Source organism: Ovis canadensis, chromosome 6 (assembly GCF_042477335.2).
Source record: "Ovis canadensis isolate MfBH-ARS-UI-01 breed Bighorn chromosome 6, ARS-UI_OviCan_v2, whole genome shotgun sequence".
Lineage (NCBI taxonomy): Eukaryota > Metazoa > Chordata > Mammalia > Artiodactyla > Bovidae > Ovis > Ovis canadensis.
Genome location: NC_091250.1, coordinates 22,635,043 through 22,659,193, shown reverse-complemented (window position 1 = coordinate 22,659,193; position 24,151 = coordinate 22,635,043). Strand labels below are relative to the sequence as shown.

The 24,151-nt window shown below is 36.5% G+C and overlaps 1 protein-coding gene across 1 annotated transcript in view; it reads left to right on the top strand.

The window, feature by feature from the left end:
- METTL14 (methyltransferase 14, N6-adenosine-methyltransferase non-catalytic subunit) overlaps positions 1–23,009 on the top strand; it is a 47,195-nt gene extending 24,186 nt beyond the window's left edge. The window contains exons 6-11 of the mRNA XM_069593395.1: positions 812–902; positions 2,477–2,618; positions 6,804–6,896; positions 9,291–9,407; positions 10,794–11,004; positions 19,937–23,009. Of these exons, the coding sequence (XP_069449496.1) occupies positions 812–902; positions 2,477–2,618; positions 6,804–6,896; positions 9,291–9,407; positions 10,794–11,004; positions 19,937–20,241 (959 nt within the window). The 3' untranslated portion in view covers positions 20,242–23,009. The remainder of the gene's footprint in view (positions 1–811; positions 903–2,476; positions 2,619–6,803; positions 6,897–9,290; positions 9,408–10,793; positions 11,005–19,936) is intronic.
- The last annotated feature ends 1,142 nt before the right edge of the window (positions 23,010–24,151 follow it).

Sequence of the window (24,151 nt, the reverse complement as noted above, 5' to 3'; positions counted from 1 at the left end):
AAAGAGTTAAATATTTTTGAGGACATAGAAACAATGAGGCTCCTGCTTTTAACCTTTCTGGGACTTGGAGGTGTTTTTGAAGATCCTAGGCTTGAAAATATATATGAGGATTTGGTTTATAATATGTGGAGATCTGAGATCTTTAAAACTATAAATACTGATATAGGATATGTTCTTAGAGAAAATGACTTGTCTTGGAGTCGGTAGTACAATGTAGATGAGTAATCAGAGTGAGTGAGGTGAGAGCTAATCGACTAATAGGGACTCATTATCTTCCTGCCTAAATTTGTTCTGGGATTGTGTCCATAATTTAAGCCATTTAAGATCGTCAGTAGTAAGGATAAGAAATCTTCATTTTCTCTGCTTTGGATAACTGTCAAACTAAGGGAAAACTGAACAGTCACTAGATCTTTGGGAGAGTTGTTTTTTTGTTTTTTGTTTTTTTAGTGAAAATAAAAGGAAAAAAGCATGAATAAAAAAAAATTTCTTTTCCTGAGAACAGAATGTCTAAACTTGATATTTTAAGCAGATTATTTAATACAATAAGTTTGAAAAATTAAATGGTTAATTGACTTAGACCATCTTGCCTTTAAAACACCTGGGTGTTTGCCTACATATGAAATTAGGGTCATTAGGTATAAAATGTGTTTATGAAGTATTCAAAGATACTCAAAACTAACTTTTTTACAAAGAATGCAAGAATGATAAGTTGGTTGTGTCTTATTTTGTTTTCCTGAGCAGGCTTATCACCTTTGAATTCATTGATACTCAATTGTATTGAAATTTGGAATTTACTATTTTTCCTCCCCAGGTTTGGCCGACAGATTTGAAGAATACCCTAAACTGCGGGAGCTCATCAGACTGAAGGATGAGTTAATAGCTAAATCTAACACTCCTCCTATGTAAGTGGGGTTTTTTCTTCCCAACTCAGGCTTAAAATATTAGTCTTTTTGTCATGTTACCCTTCTGAAGTTTGAAAAAAATTCAGCATCTTTGAAAGGTTAACACACTCTCTCTTCTTTATAGTGAAATGTATTAGTTTAAAACTCTGGCACTGAGTACACAGTAGGTTGTCATTTTATTTGTTTACAGTTTACTGGATAATTTAGAGTATCTTTAAGTATTTTTTTTTTTTTAGAAAATCTTATTTGTTGTATTCTTAACTGTCTTTAAATGTTTTTAAGTATCTTTTCTTCTCAAAAATTACATATTGAAGAAAGTTAGAAAACTTAAGAGAGAGAGAAAATAAATGAAAGTTAATTATAACTTGGCATCTAGGGATATTATTTTTAACATTTTGGAATATAAAAATTCATTTTAACCTTTGCTAACAGAATGATGTTTCCCTCAAAAAATGTGTTTAATCCTTAAAATTGGAGACTCTTTAGCTTACTTTGAACATATTATACACTTAACAATTTGCTAAAATGTATGTTATTAATGATTAGAAGAACCACAAAGATAACTGAGTTTGTAGAAAAATTTTTAACAGGCTAATATTTATCATATTTAGAAATATTTTACATTTAAAGTAACTTATGCATGCATGCATGCTAAGTTGCTTCAGTCCTGTCTGACTCTTTGTGACCCTATGGACTATAGCCCTCCAGGCTTCTCTGTCCATGGGATTATGCAGGCAATAAATATAGATTTATAGTATATATTATGCCTGAAGATGTAAGGTATAGTAACAATTATTATAATATCTTTGGTCTTTCTTTTTGAGGCAGAAGTTGAGCAGGGAATAAGTAAGTTGTCTGTAGAAGCCTTAAAATTCCAATCTTAGAGTCCTTGGATGTATAGCTAGAAATAATACTGGAGTGGGTTGCCATGCCCTCCTCCAGGGGATCTTCCCAACGTAGGGATTGAACCTGCATTGCAGGTGAATTCTTAACAGCTGAGCCACCGGGGAAGCCCCAAAGTGTTTTATATTTATATTTGAAATACCTTCATACTGTGTAGAAATAACCATTAAATAAAGGCTAGTAGTAATTTATACTAGATGGCTGGAAAGGACTGTTAATATAAACACTATTGCTAACAAACAAACTAGCAAAAGAAAATTATGTCTCGCTTTAGAAACTTTTTTAGATGGAGGAATTTAAAACAAAACAATTTTTCTAAAGGACAATTGCAGGAAAAATAATGTGATATTCCTTGAAGTATTATGATGATAATGGAAAGGGACTCAGACACTCACATCTGAGTATGGATTTTCAGTATAAAAATGGGAGAGGTTTATACTCAAGATGTTCCTGTGGGTTCCTGGTTTTGCTTTGCAGTATGATTCTGTCCATGTCCTCAGGAAGAACAATGGTAGAATATGTTACTGTCTGTACTGAGGAGAGAGATTCCTCCATAAAAAGGTATTTAGTTATTAGCTCATGATGACTTTGAAATAGTATTAGGAAATATTTAAGAAACTTTTTTTCATTACCATCTGTAATCTCTTACTTTTTATGTTTTAATCAAATAGGTACTTACAAGCAGATATAGAAGCCTTTGACATCAGAGAACTGACACCCAAATTTGATGTGATTCTTCTTGAACCACCTTTAGAAGAATATTACAGAGAGACCGGCATCACTGCTAATGAAAAATGCTGGACTTGGGATGATGTATGATGAAACTTTCTACATTGTAATGAATTATTTATTTTTCAAATGAATATATCTTTATTTGATCAGAGAATAATATTATAAATACTGTTTTAGGAATTATAAATATAGATTTATAGTATATATTATGGCTGAAGATGTAAGGTACAGTAACAATTATTATAATATCTTTGGTCTTTCTTTTTGAGGCAGAAGTTGAGCAGGGAATAAGTAAGTTGTCTGTAGAAGCCTTAAAATTCCAATCTTAGAGTCCTTGGATGTATAGCTAGAAATAAGTCTAAAAACAGATTGAATGGTTGATAGCTTTCTGTATTTGGTTAGTTTCAGTGAATGTCAGAGTATTCACACACACATATATATTAGCATAATTTTTACTTGTTAAAGAACTTAACAGTGTAATAGATTTAAAGTATATATAATCTCAGTCTTATATAGTTGCAGTAAAATTCTGTTTTCCTAAATAAAAGTAAACAAACTGATAGCTTCAGTGAGTTACATAAAGTAATCTGTTTTTATTGGTCAATAACAAAAATAGCAAATATATATTTATTGAGTACCACTCTATACTAGGCAACTAGGTACTGGAGATTCAAAGATGAATGAGACTTAGTATTTGGCCTTAAGGAACACACAGTTAAATGGGATAAGCAATGACCTAAACAGATAATTGCAGTATCATTTTGTTAGTTCAGTAATAGAGGATTGCATAAGGTGATCTGAAAACAAACCTGACCAAGTTGAGGAAGCTGGGGGACATAAAGAGGAAGTGATGCATGAACAGATTAGCCAGAATTGGCCACTGAGAATGGGCTGGGCTAGGAATTCAAGCTGAAGGCACAGCAAGAGCAGGAGGCAAAGAGGTAAGAATGGAGGTCTGTGTGTATGTTGATTGTGCTGAAACACAGATGGAGACTGTCTAGAGATGCTGTCTTCTTAGAAGCTTGGACTTTTATCCTGAAGACATTAAGGAATCTTTGAGGGGCTTTAACCAGTTTAGTAAAATGGTCTAATTAGTGTGTGGAGAAGGATGGTCCAGAGAAAATGAAGACTGGAGAGGGAAGAGCAGGTAGAAGACTGTTGTAGTAGTCTGGTTAGAAGGTGAAGGTTCCCTGAATTAGGGTGATGGTAGTAAGGATAGAAAGGTGATAAATTCAGTAATGTTTCGTAGGTATGTCTGGTGAGATCTAATGATTGAGATGAAGGAAAGAGGTAAGGATGTTCAGAAGTTTGAGTTTTGGGATAAATGGGTTCAGTTATCACCGGGTGAGAGTCAGTTTAAGAAGAGGAGCAGGATTAGCAGGATTAGGATATGCTGAATGTGTTGATGAGAGGTGTATGAGAGACATTCAAGTGGAGGTTGGAATAGGAGTATGCAACTTAACAGAAAGATCTGGCCATCTCAAAAGACGGATTTTAAAGGGTTAGCATATTAAACCTATGAGAATAAATGAATATGTCTTGAGATAGTATCTCAATTAGGATACAATGTGAATTTTCAGTAAAGCCTCAGGAAACTAAGCATTTAAGAGGCACGTAGAAAAGATGTGAAAAGAATGGGTCACAGATGAATGAGATGAATCAAGATAGTTTGAATGTCATGGAAGCCAAGGACAGAGAGAGCTTCCCTAATTGAGGAGGAGCATGTGATCAAAAGCGCTGAACACAGAAGAGAGGTAACGAGGACAGTGGCCTCAAACTCTGTAAACTGATGTTTCACAGGAAACTGCTTTGAATCCTTGCATATCCCCCTCTGAGTTAATAGTCGTTACTATTGTTAGTATTACTTACTCTTCAAGATATAACTTCAGTTTTTCTTCCTTGAAGCTTTTCCTATCAGCCTCAATACCTCTGTAACATTTATTTACATTTTTATTTTATTTTACAAGTTTTTCCTCTCCTCTGATAAGTATAATCTATGTTTATTATTGAAACACAGAAATATATATTATCCCCAAAACTTAAGGTTAAAGACGTAGTGCTGTTGATATTTAGGGCTGAGAGGTTTTCCAGATAGGTTGTACAAGTTAATATTTGTTCTGATAGTGTTTAAGAAATATCTGTTTTTCCTCATCAAAATTAATATAGAAAATAATCTTTTTTAATTTAGGCAAAAGAAAATTGAAAAATTAATCTTACTATGTCTATGGTTAGTAGTTAGGTTGAGCTTTATTTTCTCTGGCCAATCTCTAAGATTTGGTCAGTGAAATCCAAGAGTTCAAATTTTATATGATAAACTAATAGAGTTTTTGCAATAAAGAAATTCCATTTTATATGCATATTGAAAAGTTTTGTCTGGAGCCCTAAGAACTCTAAGCTCTTAACCTTTATGTAGTAATAACCTAAAGAAAGTGCCTATAGCTAAATATAAATTTAAAAAGTGAGTTTCTTAGGTATTCTTTTTCATGTTAGAGTCAGTGGAGGTCACTGTGTTTTAGTTAAGAATATAAGCACTTACTTAAAATACCAGTATTTAGTATTTATAATTGTAATGTCAAGAGTTATTTGCTTAATGTTCTTCACTGTGTGCCATCACCTACCTTAGCTATGCCATGGATAAATGTGTGTAGGAACGTGTGTGTGTGTGTGTGTGTGTGCGCGCGCGTATTAATGTTTATTCATATTCTTAAGAGAATATTAGATCAGGCGTTATATCAAGACAAAATTGGAAGTGTAAAACTGAATAGGTTTATGCCTATTGTAATTTATTTCCACTGTCACTCTCAAATAATGTTTCTTTTTACCTAGATAAGTTATAGGTGATATGGTTATGATGCACTCAGGTGAAAGTTAAGGAACTTCCCTTGTAGTCCAGTGGTTAAGACTCTGCACTTCCTCTGTGGGGAATGTGGGTTCTATCCTTGGTTGGGAAAGTTCTACACACCCGTGAGGTGTGGTCAAAGAAAAAAGGAAAAAAAAATTTTTAAGTTAAAATTCCTTAATACATGTAACTAATAAGTATTAGCTTGAGCCATGGTTTGTGGAACTTGTTAGCTGTAAAAGGAAGCAGTAGAATAAGAATACCATATAAAATGATTGCTTTTGTAGTCGTTTATACACACTATGGTAGTCCCCAAATTTAGAGAGTTCATTATTAAAGAACTTTTTTTTTTTTAATTGAGATACTCAGCACGTACAAAGCCAACAATTGTAGCCTTTTTTTTTTTTACATTTCAGACCTAAAGTGATCATTACAATGAAATGTGTATATCGATTTATTTTATTTAGAATTGTTCTGCTGGAAACATCATCCTCCACAAACATTTGTGGTTAGGTTTTATTTTAAGTTTGCCCCTAACTTTGAGGTAATTTAATCCCTTTTCTTTTCAGTTTCTTTTTCTGTAAATGGTAACAGGTTGCTCTAAAGCTATACCTTATAAAATTCCATAATTCTATAAATATGGTTTCCTATAAACTTTTCATGGAGAAGGCAATGGCACCCCACTCCAGTACTCTTGCCTGGAAAATCCCATGGACGAGGAGCCTGGTAGGCTGCTGTCCATGGGGTCGCTAGGAATTGGACACGACTGAGTGACTTCACTTTCACTTTTCACTCGTGCATTGGAGAAGGAAATGGCAACCCACTCCAGTGTTCTTGCCTGGAGAATCCCAGGGACGGGGAAGCCTGGTGGGCTGCCGTCTCTGGGGTCGCACAGAGTCGGACACGACTGAAGTGACTTAGCTTAGCAAACTTTTCATATAAAATCAAGTGTATCTATGTGCATGTGTTCATCTGTTTTGTATTAATATAGGGGGAAAAAACCCATAAGAACAAGTTTTAAGGATAAAATTTATTTTTCCATTGTATTTCCTAAAGAAAATTAGTACACTTAAAGAACACATATACTGTAAGTAAAAAGGAAAGTGAAGTCACTCAGTCGTGCCTAACTCTTCGCAACCCCATGGACTGTAGCCTACCAGGCTCCTCCATCCATGGGATTTTCCAGGCAAGGTTACTGGAGTGGGTTGCCATTTCCTTTTCCAGGGGATCTTCCTGACCCAAGGATCAAACCCGCGTCTCCCACATTGCAGGCAGACGTTTTACCATCTGAGCCACCAGGGAAGCATGTATTATAAGTATATAAACATATGCTGTAAGTCCTGATAAATCCCAGTGCTTGTTCTTTTGGATTTAGAATGAATGGGAAACAAGATACTTCAATGCAATACAGTTTTGGTTTCTTCCAGATTATGAAGTTAGAAATTGATGAGATTGCAGCACCTCGATCATTTATTTTTCTCTGGTGTGGTTCTGGGGAAGGATTGGACCTTGGAAGAGTGGTAAGATGGTGGTTTTTTTTTTAAGTGTTTTTTTAAAATTCATAAGAAACAACAGTATGTTGTATAAGAAATTTGAAGATTAAGTTTACATTGTTCTTCATTTGTTAAATAGTACTCAAATATTCAGAAAGAAAAACTTTTAAAAAGAATATGTAAAAAAATTTTTCAATTAAAAAAGAAAGAATATGTAAAAGACAGTACCCCTTAGTCAGTTAACTAGCTTTCGGGATGAAAAATCAAACTACAATTTACTACGACTTCAGGAAGAGAACAGTTTAGAGATTTGAAATTGAATTGCAGCTCCAAAGTGTGCAGCTTACTGTTGTATACTGTCCGTTCAGTTCAGTTCAGTCGCTCAGTCGTGTCGCACTTTTTGTGACCCCTTGAATTGCAGCACGCCAGGCCTCCCCTGTCCATCACCAACTCCCGGAGTTCACTCAGACTCCCATCCATCGAGTTGGTGATGCCGTCCAGCCATCTCATCCTCTGTTGTCCCCTTTTCCTCCTGCCCCCAGTCCCTCCCAGCATAGTAGCTAAAATGTATTCTGAGTAGCCTTAACTCATGAATTCCAAATGTAACCCGAATCGCATTGGATACTAACACAGCATCTAGAACATATAGTTTGAAGGGATTAATGAGAGTGAGAAAGAAGTTTATTATCTCAGTTTATTTTAGGTACCTTATATTTATCGTATTCAAAACTTTTTTTGTCTTTTTGGTTGGAGTGTTTTGAATTTCTAAATGGAAACAAAATACTAAAAGCTTTTTTTTTAATACTGGTAGCTTTGTGGCTAGTTTTGGTCTCAGATCTGCTGTCCAGCAGTGAAACTTTGGGTAAGGAGGTATTTACTCTTGTGTGTTTCATTTTCCTCACTTGTTATGGGGTAATATTTACATTTTTAGGACATATTATTAATACTTGATATACTACCAAGATCTCATTTAATCCTGGTAATTTTAGGAGGTGTCCGTTTGATAGGTGAAGAATTTAAGTAGGATTATATTGAGATAAATTTGTGCTCAAATCCTGAAGTTCTGCAATTGCTTTGTATTTTTTGTATAAATAGCAAGTTTGAGATTGTTGGATCACATCATTGCTTCCATCATTTATTAACTCCATGGTAAGACTATAACTGTATACTGGGAATCTGTTTTATTGCTGGTATCTCCCTAAGATGCTGTAAAAAATCTAAGAAAATAGAAACACGCCATATGTTTTTATAGATATATTGGTATATTTTATAGTTATATTACCCTGTTTAGATCAAATATCTAGCTTTGGGCTTTTCTCCTACCCCTCAGATTAGCTTGAAATTGATTAGGAGGCTTTATCTTATTTATTTATGCATCAGTTTATCATACTAGTGAAAGCAGATTTTGGCCCAAAATAATTACAAAAATAATACAGCATGAGAAATACTCATGAACTTGTGCTAAGTTGATTAAGGCATGTTGAATTTAGGCCCTTGTGATACTTCATGAATATCCAGTGCTAAACAAATATTTGGCAACAGGAACAGATAGTCATTGTGATTTTTGAGATTTTAAGTTAAAAATCTAAGTTCCATTTTGAGGTGTATCTCAGTATATACAATGAAAAGTACATATATTTTATGCTCTACTGTGTCTTTATTTGTACTTGATCATAGTGCCAACAGTGTTGCACTCCACAATTTACTTAATTCCTCCTACTTTGCACTTAGTCAATTAGGGGTAAGGACTGTATCTTACTCATGTTTTTAATCCCAGCAGCTAGCCAACACCTACATATGGTAGGGCTCAAAATGCTTCTCTGGGTACTCACTTAGCTGATATTTGTTATATGTTCATATATAATAGATTCTAAGACACTAAGATTCAAACCTCTCTATTGTCTGGGTTACATAAAGCGAAAGTAAAGTTTTATAAAGAAATATACAGACAATTTTAAGTCTTTGTATTTTTGAGGTTTAGTTTTAAATATATAAAAATAACATTTTGCAAGACTCATTTGAAAGGAAGTTACTGATTAGAACTTCTTAACAGTTTTTAGCTTTATCAGAGGATAAAAAATTGAGGTGGCAAGAACATTTTACCTTTTGAATTTTTTTTTAATTAAAGAGGGGCTGATTGTTCTCATATTTAAAGGTCACTCTCTGTTGATGACAGTGGAAGGTAGTATAAAGAATTGGAGTATTATATAGTCTTTTCCATATTTTGGTATTATATGTTTTTATAATGGCTGTATATTTAAAAACAAGTATTTCTTTTTTTCTGTTTCTACAGTAACACAAAATTATTATGACATCTTGGAGTTTAGTGTCTCAAACCTCTAGGAAGTTTTTAATGCTAGTTGATTAAGTATTGTTTATTTCTTTTAGCTAAGGATTTTAAAAAAATTCTCTTATTCCTAGTGTTTACGCAAGTGGGGTTACAGAAGATGTGAAGATATTTGTTGGATTAAAACCAATAAAAACAATCCTGGGAAGACTAAGACTTTAGATCCAAAGGCCGTCTTCCAGAGAACAAAGGTATTGTCTTTACTGTTTTCTATATTTTAATTTTTTTCTCTCAAGCTTTTACAAATGACTCCATGCTGTTTAATTCATTTTGGTGGAAAGGTTCTCTCAGACTTGCACAGATGGCATTGAGCATTAAAGTAACACAGCCAAGTTCATTTAAAAAATTCTGTTCACTCAGAGAAGCCTATGCTGTGCTGGAGAAGGTAATATGTATTCCCATATATCCTATACTACTGTCATTCTCAGTCAGATGTGGGCTTTTGGTACTTCTGACGCCTATAGTTTTTCCTTTCTCTGGACTCAGAAAAAAAAAAAATGGCAGCAAGACTCATAGCTGGCCAGCTGAGATGAATATTTCTCTCCTCTTCCCTTCTTTTTTCTGGGCTTCCCTGATAGCTCAGCTGGCAAAGAATCCTCCTGCAGTGCAGGAGACCCCAGTTTGATTCCTGGGTCGGAAAGATTCCCTGGAGAAGGGGTAAGCTACCAAGTCGAGTATTCTTGGGCTTCTCTAATGGCTCAGCTGGTAAAGAATCCACCCGCAATGCCAGAGACCCTAGTTTGATCCCTGAGTTGGGAAGATCCCCTGGAGAAGGAAAAGGCTACCCACTCCAGTATACTGGCCTGGAAAATTCCATGGACAGAGCAACTTTCACGTTCCCTTCTTTTTTCTACATAAGAACCTGAAGAAGCCCTGAGAACCTCTGATTCATAGAACTGCCCTCCTAGTTACCAGGGTTTAACAGTTTGTCCTCCAGCCTTTCACTGTTCTGGGAGCTTCAGGGGGAGAGTCTTTTTGAAGTCTTTCTTGGGCTAGAAATTCTTTTTGAAGGGAATCCAAGCCATCCTTGCTATTATTGGTTCATGGAGTCAAGTGAGATTAAATTTATTTAAACTTTACGCTGTTGTCCAGATTAAATAGAGGTCAAAAAATAAACAACAAAAAAAGAAATTGTTTGACTTTCACATTTATGTATGTTGAGTATTTTCAGTTTGTATCCTTGCTTAAAGTCTTCTCTCCATTTGAAAAGGCTTACACCTTGTGTATAGATTTGCTCTTGGATCATGTGAGGCCCGATATAAAATCAGATTCTGAAATCAAGTGCCATGTTTCCATAACTTCTGGAAACAAGTTACTATCAAGAGTTGCAGAGGAAAACATCCCACAGTCATTGACTCAGTTATCTAAAATGTGACGGTCCTGAGTTTAATGTCTAGCTTCCCTGCCAGTCTTCGAAGGTCCAGAGATCCAGGTTTTTCCTATTGTGTTTTTGCCGGTAGAACTATATCGCAAAGATTCAGAGAAGTAGTATTGTTTTGGAATTTGAAATGTAAAATGTTGTGCAATATGACTGTTTATGAAAAGAAATTAATTGGCCTGTTTTTATTGTTACTTAGGAACACTGCCTTATGGGGATCAAAGGAACTGTTAAGCGTAGCACAGACGGGGACTTCATTCATGCTAATGTTGACATTGACTTGATTATCACAGAAGAACCTGAAATTGGCAATATAGAAAAACCTGTAGAAATTTTTCATATAATTGAACATTTTTGTCTTGGTAGAAGACGCCTTCATCTGTTTGGAAGAGATAGTACAATTCGACCAGGTAAGATCTCAGTGGGGGGAAGTGTTAATAGTTCCTTGAGATATAGATGTTAAGAAAGAGTACACGGTCCTTTGTAAAATAAAATGCTTATGACACATTTGACCCCTCTTCTTGGTGTATTTCAAGTATACTAAGCTCAGTCTTGTTTCAGTACTCTTTCAGGGTTCTCTTTCCTATCATTCTGATCCTGACAAACCTTTTCTCACAACACCGCCTAAATTAGCCAGTTTCACAGTACTATCCAGACCTTCCACCACTCTTTCCCTCATAGCACTATTACCTGAATTATAGAATCATTTGGGCATGTTTATAGTCAATCTCTTTAGCACCGCAGTCTCACGGAAAACGAAGACTGTCTTATTTTCTTTTGAACCAGCATTTAGGTTATTAAGTAAATACTGTGTTGAAGAAATGCATAATGGACATTTGGTCCTGTCCAAAATGTCTGTAAGACATTTGGTCCACACCAAAAGGTTCTTGATATTTGGCCCTGTCCAAAATCATTTGGCAGGGACCAGATTTGCTCAGGTTTCAAGGATCTTTTGGCGTGAACAAAATGTCTTACTTTTTAGGTAGCACTAACCAAATGATCCTGTAGAAAATAACCATACGTTTGTGAAATAAATGACATATCTCAGCCTTAATTAGTACTTGGCTTGTCTCCTTACATATATCATGATACTGTTTTATCAAAGCTTTAACTTTTTTACTAAATCTGTATAATGTGAATTTACAATTTTGAAAAAAATGAGTAGAAAATAATTAAGCTGTTACAAACTGGAATTTTCTTTCAGAGGGGACAGCTTTTGTTTACAAAGTATTGTTGAAGTAATTATACATTCTGTTTCTTCTCGGAAAATATAAAAGTTGCTTTTAAGGACATTGCATCATTTAATCACAGTATATAAAATCAACCTGTTTGGTTTTACCATGCTAGAAATGTTGTTTAAAGCTGAAAGGAGCCAGAGTCTTACTTGTTTTAAACAGTCTACATTTTATACAAGGTAAAAGTTGAAGAAGGTACAGTGGAATAATTGGCCTTCAAAGTACATAAGAATTTAAAAGAAACTCTGATGTTCATTCTAAAAAAAGTAACCCTTAAGTTGAGGTAGGTATAATGGGATCCATTCTCCCTTCCTCCTCCCTAGACTGGTCAGCTATTCTCTGTGGGTGTGCTTTAGTGAACACATAGAAATATCTTAGTTTGTAGAAACTGGTCTTGAATTTCATAAACTTCTGTAAAATGATAAAGGGAAAAATAAAAGTGCATTCTCTTTACAAAGAAATATTTTGCGTGTGAAATGTTTTTTCTCTGTGGCTTAGGTTTAGAGAAAATGTTTTCTGCATTTAGAAGTTAAATGGTTTTTCTCCTGACAGTTTGTTATTCAGAATTGCGTTGCTTAAGTTATTATTTATCATTGCTTTTTGGCTTAATATTGTGGTCAAATAATATGTATCTTAAAATACCACTAATTTGTAATTTGCTTTGACCGAATTTAGATAACTGAAAATAATGTAAATTTTTTGTTGTTGGTTGTAGTATTTGTGTATGCTGTTTCTGTCAGCCGTGTCTTTACTAATGTTTTTAACTATTCTATGAGAAAGGTATGTTTAAATCTATTAAGATCATGGGCTTTTGGTTCTGTTTAGTTGTCAGTTTTGAATTTATGTCTGTTCAAGATTGTTATTAGGTGTATTTAAAATGTAGGACTTTTGTGCCTTCCTTGTAGATTGATGGTCTTAATATTATGAATTGTCCTTCTTAATCCAGTTTCTTAACTTTAAATCCTACTTCATCTAACATTATTACAGTGATTCCAGCTTTTTTGGGGGTTGTGTTTGCTCTGTATATTATTTCCATCCTTTATTTACAGTCTTCCATATCCTTTAACATACCTCTTGTGATCAAACACAGAGGTGGTTTTCATTAAATAGGTAGGTTTAATCTTTATCTTTGAATTGGGTTTTTTTTAAAAAATAATTGATTGCTCCCTTTCCCATGTTTCTGTTTTCTTTTGGTTTTTGTTTCTTTGGCTAAGAGACATAGGATCTCAGTTCACAACCAGGAATTTATCCCCTGCCCCTTGCTTTGGAAGTGTGGAATCCTGACCACTGGACCACCAGGGAAGTCCCTTAATTGAATTGTTTGGTGGTGGTGGTAGTGGTGGTTTAGTCACTAAGTCATGTCCAACTCTTGCAACTCCATGAACTGTAGCCTGCAAGGCTCTTCTGTCCATGGGATTCTCCAGGCAAGAATACTGGAGTGGGTTGCTGTTTCCTTCCCCAGGGAATCTTCCCAACACAAGGATTGAACCCTAACCTCCTGCATTGCAGGCAGATTGTTGACCAACTGAGCTATGAGTCAAGTCTATATTTAATGTAATTCCTTTTTAAAAAATGTTTTTTTATTCATTCTTGGCTGTGCTGGGTCTTTGTTGCTGCACAGACTTTTCAGCTAGTAGGGGCTACTCTAGTTATGGTGCACAAGCTTCTCATTTGAGTGGATTTTCTTGTGAAAAGCAGGCTCTAGAGCAGGAGCACTTCAGTAGTTCTGGCATGTGGCCTCAGTAGCTGCAGTTTCTAGAATACAGGCTCAGTAATTGCAGACGGGCTTAGTTGTGCCACAGCATGTATGATCTTCCAGGATCAAGGGCAAATTCGTGTCTCCTGCATTAGTGTGGGGTTTCTTTACCACTGAGCCACTAGGAAAACCTTTAATGTGGTTTCTGATATTTGTGGTTGTTCAGTTGCTCAGTCATGTCTGACTCTTTGTGACCTCATGGACTGCAGCACCCCAGGTTTCCCTGTCCTTCACTATTTCCTGGAGTTTGTGCAAAGTCAAGTCCATTGAGTTGGTGATGCCATCGAACCATCTCATCTTTTGTCATCCCCTTCTCCTCCTACCTTCAATGTTTCCCAGCATCAGGGCCTTTTCCAGTGAGTTGGCTCTTTGCATCAAGTGGCCCAAGTATTGAAGCTTCAGTTTCAGTATCAGTTCTTCCAAATTTAAGGTTGATTTCTTTTAGAATTGACTAGTTTGATCTCCTTCCTGTCCAAGGGACTCTACAGAGTCTTCTACAGCACCGCAATTCAAAAGCATGAATTCTCTGGTGCTCAGCCTTGTTTATGGTCTATCTCTCACATCTGTATATGACTACTGGAAAAATCATACCTTTGATTATACAGACCTTTGTCAGCAAAATGATGTCTCTGCTTTTTAATATGCAGTCTAGGTTTGTCATAGCTTTTCTTCCAAGGAGCAAGTGTCTTTAAATTTCATGGCTGTAGTTATCATCCACAGTGATTTTGGAGACCGAAAATAAAGTCTGTCACTGTTTCCACTGTTTTCCCCATCTATTTGCCATGAAGTGAGGGGACCGGATGCCATGATCTTCGTTTTCTGAATGTTGAGCTTTAAGCCAGCTTTTTCACTCTCCTCTTTCACTTTCATCAAGAGACTGTTTGGTTCCTCTTCGCTTTCTGCCATAAGGGTGGTGTCATCTGCATATCTGAGGTATTGATATTTCTCTAGGCAATCTTGATTGCAGCTTGTGCTTCATCCAGTCCAGCATTTCTCATGAGGTACTCTGCATATAAGTTAAATAAACAGGGTGACAATATACAGCCTTGACATAGTCATTACTCAATTTTGATCCAGTCTGTTGTTCCATGTCCAGTTCTAATTGTTGCTTCTTAACCTTCAGACAGGTTTCTCAGGGGGCAGGTAAGGTGGTCTGGTATCCCATCTCTTAAGAATTTTCTACAGTTTGCTGTGATCCACACAGTAAAGACTGTAGTGTTGTCATTGAAGCAAAAGTAGACATTTTGCTGGAACTCTCTTGCTTTTTCTGTGATCCAGTAGATATTGGCAGTGTGATCTCTGGTTCCTCTTCCTTTCCTAAATTTATTTTGTACATCTGGGAGTTCTTGGTTCACATACTGTTGCAGCCTAGCTTGAAGGATTTTGAGTGTTACTTTGCATGTGAAGTGAGTGCAATTGTGTGGTAGTTTGAACATTCTTTGGTGTTGCCCTTCTTTGGGATTGGAATGAAAACTGACCTTTTCCAGTCCTGTGGCCGCTGCTGAGTTTTCCATCTTTGCTGGCATATTGAGTGCAGCACTTTCACAGCATCACTTTTTAGAATTTGAAATAGCTCAGCTGGAATTCTATCACCTCCACTAGCTTGGTTCATATTTATGCTTCCTAAGGCCCACTTGTCTTCGCACTCCAGGAGGTCTGGTTCTAGGTGAGCGATCACACCATTGTGGTTATCCAGGTCATTAAGACCTTTTTTGTACAGGTCTTCAGTGTATTCTTGCCACTTATATCTCTTCTGCTTCTGTAAGGTCCATACTGTTTCTGTCCTTTATTGTGCCCATCTTTGCATGAAATGTTCCTTTGATGTCTCGGATTTTCTTGAAGAGATCTCTAGTCTTATTGTATTTTCCTCTATTTCTTTGCATTGAACACTGAGGAAGGCCTTCTTACCTCTCCTTGTTCTTCTTTGGAACTCTGCATTCAGATGGGTATATCTTTCCTTTTCTCCTTTGCCTTTTGCTTCTTTTCTTTTCTTGGCTATTTGTAAGGCCTCCTCAAACAACCATTTTGCTTTGTTGCATTTCTTTTTCTTGGGGATGGTTTTAACCACTGCCTCCCTGTATAGTGTTAGGAACCTCCATCCATAGTTCTATACACTGTATCAGATCTGATCTCTTGAATGTATTTGTCACTTCCACTGTATAATCATAATGAACTTGATTTAGGTGATACATGAATGGCCTAGTGGTTTTCCCTACTTTCTTCAATTTAAGCCTGAATTTTGCAATAAGGAGTTCATGATCTGAGCCACAGTCAGCTCCTGGTCTTGTTTTTGCCGACTGTGTAGAGCTTCTCCATCTTTGTCTGCAAAGAATATAATCAATCTGATTTTGGTGTTGACCAGCTGGTGACATCCATGTATAGAGTTGTCTCTTGTATTGTTGGAAGAGGGTGTTTGCTATGACCACCTTAATGTTTGCTTTACATTGGTACAACCTGTTCTGTGTCCCCTTTTCTCTCATTTCTTTTGGATTAAGAATTCTTATATTATTCAAGTGTTTCTTTTTTATTTTGTTAGATATTCTTTTATTGTTCCTTCACTGGTTTTCTTGGAAATTGCAGCATGTACCCTTGAATTATTAAATTTAAATTAAAGTAGCATATTGGGTTTTTTTTTAAAGGGTAGGAAGGCTATGGTTTAAACTTCATCGTTTCTTTAGTCTTTTAAAGGCAGTTTTTCTCTATATATTCAGTCATGCCTGAGTTTTACACACATACTAGATATACAGCTACAGAATGAACTTTGAGTTGTTGAGACTTCTGCTGTACATATACATGAACATCTTGTTTAGAGGTTTAGTAGATGATTTTACTCTCTTATCAAAGTAAAATATTTTGACAACAGAGCTTGTGGCAAGCAAATATTTCCTCTTCACTGGCTTAAAAGAAAGTAATATGACTAGATGCTCAGCTGGAGTTGTATGTTTTTCAGAAAGTGTAGATGTCCATAGGTATTGAATATTAAGATTCTGGCTGTAGTGTTTGAGGAAATAAGGAACAGATTTTTATCTTCCATCATTAACCTTTGTACTCAAAAATAGTTTTTGAATCTGGGAACAATCTCCAGTGGGAACTGCTATTTAAAGGAAGTAGAAAACTTTAAAGAAAACAGCAAAGCTATTTGAACAATAAAAGGGAACATCAAACAGATGGTAATCTTTTTTAGTAATTGAAAAGTCAGTGTAACAACATTAAAGAAGATTTTCAAGAGGGAAAAAGATTCAACCTCACTACTTCCAAGAAGTATTATTTTTTTGCATAATACTTTCCAGTCCTCTTGTGCATACAAATTTTTACATAACTGTGTCATTCATCATTTTGTATTTTTCTCAATATTATGTCAAAATATGTCAAAACTATTTCTACATTTAAGTAATTATAATGCTTTTAATGGCTTTATAGCATTATTTTAAGTTTTTTTTTTTTTTAATGTGAGTGGAAGAACCTAAGGAGTAGAGAGAGTAGATAATTATTAAGTATAGCTATAGATATAAACCTAAACAGCAACTGAAATAAAAATACAAATTTTGGTGCCAGTTTGTATTTATAATATTCTATAACTATAACATAATGGGAATTTTCTCCATTCATTTAGGTATGGCCACTCTACCCACTTTATATTATACATTATATCTCTGATACCCTTCTGTCTATATCTATACCAGTTGTACAAAGTCTTAGAGATTTAGATTTTATTTTTTGCTTGTAAACTACTATCTGATTCTTTATCTTTGCCCATTCTTGCACAGATTATTTTAGTATTAAGAAAGAATATCCACTTTGGAAAATTATGTAGTAGAAAGTTAACCATGTAAATAATAATAGGAGCAATTGAGAGAAGTCTGTTCAAGAGGCTATAATTTATTTGGGTCAAATCCTCAAATACATTTCTTCCTCAAGGAGATAGTCTAAGGTATATAACACATACCAGAGGAATAGTCTTTATTATTGCTTTAAATGTTTAAAAATTGATATATGTATCATATTCACTGAAGCCGGGCTAATTTAAAGTTACTTGGTTCTTAGAAATTAAGGATTCAAAATTTTAATAGAACACTGTTGCAGTGAAGAATTTGTGAGTGGGAGGTAGTGTCCCTTGCAGTTTACTTTGTAAAGGTTTACGTCTTATTTATGGAGGGCAATATAGCATGAAGGAGACAATATTAACTATTTTTATTAAATCTTCGAATTTTTTCTTACCTCTTGCTTGTGTGTTGTGTTCCACAGCACCATATGTATAGTAGAAAATAAACCAAAAGCAAGTAAAAGTCTCATAGGTTCAATTGTCAGTGAGACCACATAGGTGTGCAGTGTATTCTTTCATCTCATTTTTATCAAGGTGTCTACTTGATGGGACATGAAAAGCATCATATGGTTTTATCTGTTATTTTTCTCCAGATAGTAACAGATTTTATCTGTGCACTGTTAGACGATTTAAATGATGAACACAGTTTTGTACCAAAAAAAGGCTACTACATTTTAGAATGTGACTGCAGTAAAATATTTTCCATTTTATCATGGACCTAATAGTCTAAGTCCCATCACTCCATGGGAAACAGATGGAGAAACAGTGGAAACAGCGGCAGACTTTATTTTGGGGGGCTCCAAAATCACTGCAGATGATGGCTGCAGCCATGAAATTAAAAGACGCTTACTCCTTGGAAGAAAAGTTATGACCAACCCAGATAGCATATTCAAAAGCAGAGACATTACTTTGCCGATTAAGGTCCGTCTAGTCAAGGCTATGGTTTTTCCAGTAGTCATGTATGGATGTGAGAGTTGGACTGTGAAGAAGGCTGAGCGCCGAAGAATTGATGCTTTTGAACTGTAGTGTTGGAGAAGACTCTTGAGAGTCCCTTGGACTGCAAGGAGATCCAACCAGTCCATTCTGAAGGAGATCAACCCTGGGATTTCTTTGGAAGGAATGATGCTAAAGCTGAAACTCCAGTACTTTGGCCACCTCATGTGAAGAGCTGACTCATTGGAAAAGACTCTGATGCTGGGAGAGATTGGGGGCGGGAGGAGAAGGGGATGACCGAGGATGAGATGGCTGGATGGCATCACTAACTCGATAGATGCAAGTCTGAGTGAACTCTGGAAGTTGGTGATGGACAGGGAGGCCTGGCGTGCTGTGATTCATGGGCTCACAAAGAGTTGGACACGACTGAGCGACTGAACTGAACTGAATAGTCTAAGAAATAATCTTGATAAGGCAGAAATTGTGTGAGATTAATTTTTCAGGTGAAGAACCTAATTCTTAGAGATTCCTCGACCTGCCCTAATGATCAGGAATCGCCACATGCAGGGAACCTCAAAGCACGAGGTCTCCATCAGGCATTTACAGTTAATTTGTAGTTCTTCCTGTTGCAGATACAATGTAATCAAACAGAAACCATCCTTATAAGGAAAATTATCTAGCAATGAAATTGACAAAACCTTTTTACCTGTAGAAATATAATATGTAATGGAAATTCAGAAAGATAATTCATTTCATTAAGATACATGTTTAAAGTGGATGTTGAAGGATGGAATTTTCACCAGGTTGACAGGATAGAAAAAATTATAGGTACAAGGTGGAGATCAGTGTGCAAACAGTTAACTGTAGTGGTTCATTGTTTCAGCAGTGCGATTAGAAAGCTAGTTCAGACCTCATCATATAAGGCTTCCGATTCCATGTTACTGAATTCTGGCTTAGTGGAAAGCCCAGAAGGTTGTGCAGAGAAGGAATGTGGTTTCAGCTTTGCTTTAGGCTTTCCACTTTTAGAGGAGGAGAGGTTGGGAAAGCATTACCGTATGCAAGTATGTCTGTTGTATGTGTAGGGGACAAAACTAGTAGAAAAACAAAAACTCTAAGGGTGGCAGCAGAAATGGAAAGATGGTAACAAGTAGGAGCAGCATGGTAGTAGGTTGAATTTCTAAGACCTGCCAGCTGGGTTAACGTGGTTGGAAGAGAAGAAGCAAAAGTTAGTTCCAGGATGTTAATTAGAAAACTGGAACCATTTCTACAAGTAGGAAGGTAATACAAAATTTAATAAATTTTTACTAAGCCAGAACTCAGTGTAGTGTCTAATATTTTCTAAATCCTATTCTCACAGAAATATGGATGGAAATGACGATTATATTATAAAAGTTTTTAAAAGGAAAAAACAAAACAAATATATATATGAAATCAAAGACCATAGTTAAATGCCACATGTTCTATGTAAAATATCAATATTGGGTAAGTGATAGGGGCATCTTTGGAAATACACTGGAGATTTGAAATGGCTCCTAAAGATAAGTAAGAGAATTGGGGGGGAAGAAAAAGGTTAATGTTTTTTCCCTCCGTTTCAGGGTGGCTTACAGTTGGACCAACTCTTACAAATAGTAACTACAATGCAGAAACGTATGCATCCTACTTCAGTGCCCCGAATTCCTATTTGACTGGATGTACAGAGGAAATTGAGAGACTTCGACCAAAATCACCTCCTCCCAAATCTAAATCTGATCGGGGAGGTGGAGCTCCCAGAGGAGGCGGAAGAGGTGGCACTTCTGCTGGCCGTGGGCGAGAGAGAAATCGATCTAACTTCCGAGGAGAAAGAGGTGGCTTCAGGGGGGGCCGTGGAGGAGCACACAGAGGTGGCTTTCCACCTCGATAGTTTTTAGGACACTGATCCTATTAATGCCCCTTCACCTTCTTTCCGATAGTTTGAATTTCACCCAGGAGATGTTTAGAACTCTGTTCCAGCTTGCACTTTGCTTTAGTTTCTCTAAGCTACAGGAATATTTTAATCAACCTCCCTTGCAGTTGTCACTGTCACGTTTTATTCAGGGTAAATGAGTCATCCTGGCTTTTGTCCTGTGCATGTAACCAGAGTGGAACAACACAAATACCTTTGCTTTCAGAAACGGAATTTAGTCTAATTACAAAGGCTTTTGCTTTTTAGGAATAAAGTGAGCAGTGAAAAAGACCCAGTCTGAAGTATCATACGGGTGCTGACAGTAGTTGATCATGGGCATCCCACCATTGCTGTCACAGCAAATGGGAAGCTGTTTGCAGGCTTGATCGAGTGGAGTTGGGACAGATGGTAAACTTCTCTTAGAGTTTCAACATTTTCTCATTGAAACAATAAAAGAGACTTTTTTTCTTTCTCTTTGAAAAATCTTAAGTAAACTCGTGTAGTTTGATCACAGAAGAAATTAAGAGACTTGGAACAAAAGCCTCCTCCCAGGTTTAAATCTGATCAGGGAGGTGGAGCCACTGGGTGGGCAGAGAGGAGTAGAGCCCATAGACATACTTTTACAAAGAGGGGAAAAAGTGCTCATTATAATCTCAGTTGTGCAGCTACCAATGACTGTTACTCATGCTTCCTAAGAAGCTGACGAGGACAAATAGCCAAGCAGCTAAGGACAATAAAACTTTGGTGTGATCTTGGATTGACTTTCAAAGCAGTTTCATATTCCTTAGCAAAATAAAAGAATAAAAGCAACAGATACACCTGGTTATCAGGTGCTTGGTTTAAACATTTTGGGGAATAAAGTACTTGGTGATGGGAAAATGACATGCATCTTTAAACTTGTTATGGAGAAAACGTAAAACCAATTACAGAAAACCCTCAACTTAAGAAGAGAGCTTGGAAAAATGAACTGCAGTTGCCTTCTAAGGGACTGGTTTTCCAGATAAGTTGTATGAAATTTTATATGGTCATTTCTATACTGTCACTCATGTTTTGCATGAATCTGCTAAATGAAATAATACCATTATTGTTGATAAACATATTTTTTATCTTATGTATGATTTTTCTAATGAAACTTTAAACCTTTGAACTTCGAGAGTCTCTTTTCTGTGAGTGGAATTGTCGTTACCAAATGAAAAAGGATTGACCTCAGATGAGACTATTCTCTTGGTCTGTGAGTAGTCCTTTATGTGTATTGGCTCATAAATTGAGGTTATGTTATATCCTTTAAACACTCAGTTTGAGGATAGGGACTGAATTATAGGAATATGCTTGAGATCCTTAAAAGCGTGATGAATTTTACTTGCTCAACCTGTTAGACCTTTCTAGTACAGGTAGCATTTGACTAATGTTGTTCTTGATGTAGATATGATGTGGAACTGTTCGTTAGAATTTTTACTGAAATGGTGGTACATTTTCAGCTCCAGTAATTAATAGAGAGAACTCTATTTGTTAAAGGTGACCTGGGAATGAAGAAGACAGATACTCAGTTGCCCAGTGGGAGTCCTTAGACACACCAGCTAGGGAGTGATTCTGTCCTTTAAATAGGACTCTAGTCTGGTTCCTGCTCTGGGTCAGCTAGAACAGAGTTCGTGGTGGGGAATATCGTACCCAAATACTACTGAACCATATTAGATCAGGGAATTGTTGTGATGTCAGTCGCAGTGTAGAATGAGACAGCACAGTGCACGAGGCGTCGAGCTTTTTAGTGGGGAATCAAGTGTGGAGTCAGACTCCACAGGCTGCATATCCAGAGTTGGAGTGGGAATCAGGGCTGCACCAGAGTTGGAGTGGGAATCAGGGCTGCACCAGAGTTGGAGTGGGAATCAGGGCTGCACCAGAGTTGGAGTGGGAATCAGGGCTGCACCAGAGTTGGAGTGGGAATCAGGGCTGCACCAGCTAATACTTTGGTAAGTAGAAGAGCTACCTCCTATAAGTCCTTAGCTCATAAAAACTACATACCTCTCTTATTTGTAAACCAAGTAATTGCTGTGCCACAGTTTCACTTTAAATTGATGGGATTGTAATGGTTGGATGCCTGGGACAGCACACTGTAACTGAGAATGATTCCTTTGCATGTCTCTTAAAATACTTTCTACCCATTTTAGTCGTTAACTTACAATGTTCTGATTACAGCACCTGATTTTTAAAACCTATACTTTTTTCATTCTGAACTTAAGAACGTAAGAGTTAGTCTATAGTTCTAGATTTTACTGATTTGGTATAATTTTTATCAACTTGACAAAATGATACCCCAGTTGGGATTCATTCTAAATAATAGTCTTTGATCGGAAAGTCTCTTTTTGAGTGCGCTGTTAAAAACATACGCTTTTGTGTATAAGAAAGGCTTTTCTTGGAACAGTCCTGTATAATCTTGGGGTCCATATAGGACATTAGCATTATCTTTGATGTTCAGTGATAGGGACTTAAGTATATGCTGTCAGTTTTTAAGCTATAAACCTGGGACTCCCCAGGAGGTTAGAACATTTATCTGGCAAATTGAGCCCATTGAAGACTCCCATTTCTGAAAAGTCACATTTGCTTCTGCTCTCAAGATGCCCAGTCAATTACTCATATGAACATTGTTAGGTATAATGCACAGACAAAATACTACCTCATTTAATCTAGATGTTCTTTTTCTGTAAACCCTTTTTCTAGAATTTGACAAAATATTAAAATGATCAGTTTGAGTCTGTGTTATAGTTCTTCTGTAACTAGAGGGGCTGATGAACAATGAAATCAAATAAGGTAGGTTTTTTCCAAAAATGCTTCTAAAAAATTAAATTTGAAGTCAGTGATATAAAGTGCATATAGGGATTAGGTATATAATGTGAATCAGTGAAGCAAGCCATGAGTTCATTTTATAGTGGAATGATGACTGCAGCCATGAAATTAAAAGATGCTTGCTCCTTGGAAGGAAAGCTATGACCAACCTGGACAGCATGTTAAAAAGCAGAGACATTACTTTGGTTTTTCCAGTAGTCATGTATGGATGTGAGAGTTGGACTATAAAGAAAGCTGAGTGCGGAAGAATTAATGCTTTTGAACTGTGGTGTTGGAGAAAACTCTTGAGAGTCTCTTGGACTGCAGGGAGATCAACCATGCCATCCTAAAGATCAGTCCTGGGTGTTCATTGGAAGGACTGATGTTGGAGCTGAAACTCCAATACTTTGACCACCTGATGCGAAGAACTGACTCATTGGAAAAGACCCTGATGTTGGGAAAGATTGAAGGGAGGAGGAGAAGGGGACGACAGAGGATGAGATGGTTGGATGGCATCACTGACTCAATGGACATGAGTTTGGGTAAACTCTGGGAGTTGGTGATGGACAGGGAGGCCTGGCGTGCTGCAGTCCATGGCATCGCAAAGAGTCGGACCACGACTGAGCGACTGAACTGAACTGAATTCTTTTTTTAGACATTTTGAGTGACTTTGACAACGCTATTTGCATATTTAATGCAGGACTATTTACTTTCATTTACTGTCTCCCTTTTGTCCTGTCTTTGCTGTTTTCCCACATGGGTGGATTTTCTTAGCTCCTCTCTAAGGGAGCAGAACAGAGCACCTTAATAAGTAGTCATTGACTTGATCTCAAGGCCGTGGAGATCTGAGAGAGAGGTGGCAACAGAGCTCACAGGTAAGGCAGACATCATACCCAACGCCAACGGATTGTCACCACAGAGGGAGGATGGTAAGTCTGAAATGTTCATGTGAAATCTCCCTAGATGTTGGCAGTTAAAACACTTTGTGTCCTTTGCTTACATTTTCCTTTCAAATAACTGAAAGTTTTAAAAATTAGTTTGGCTAGCTAAATTCTGCATACGTTTTAAA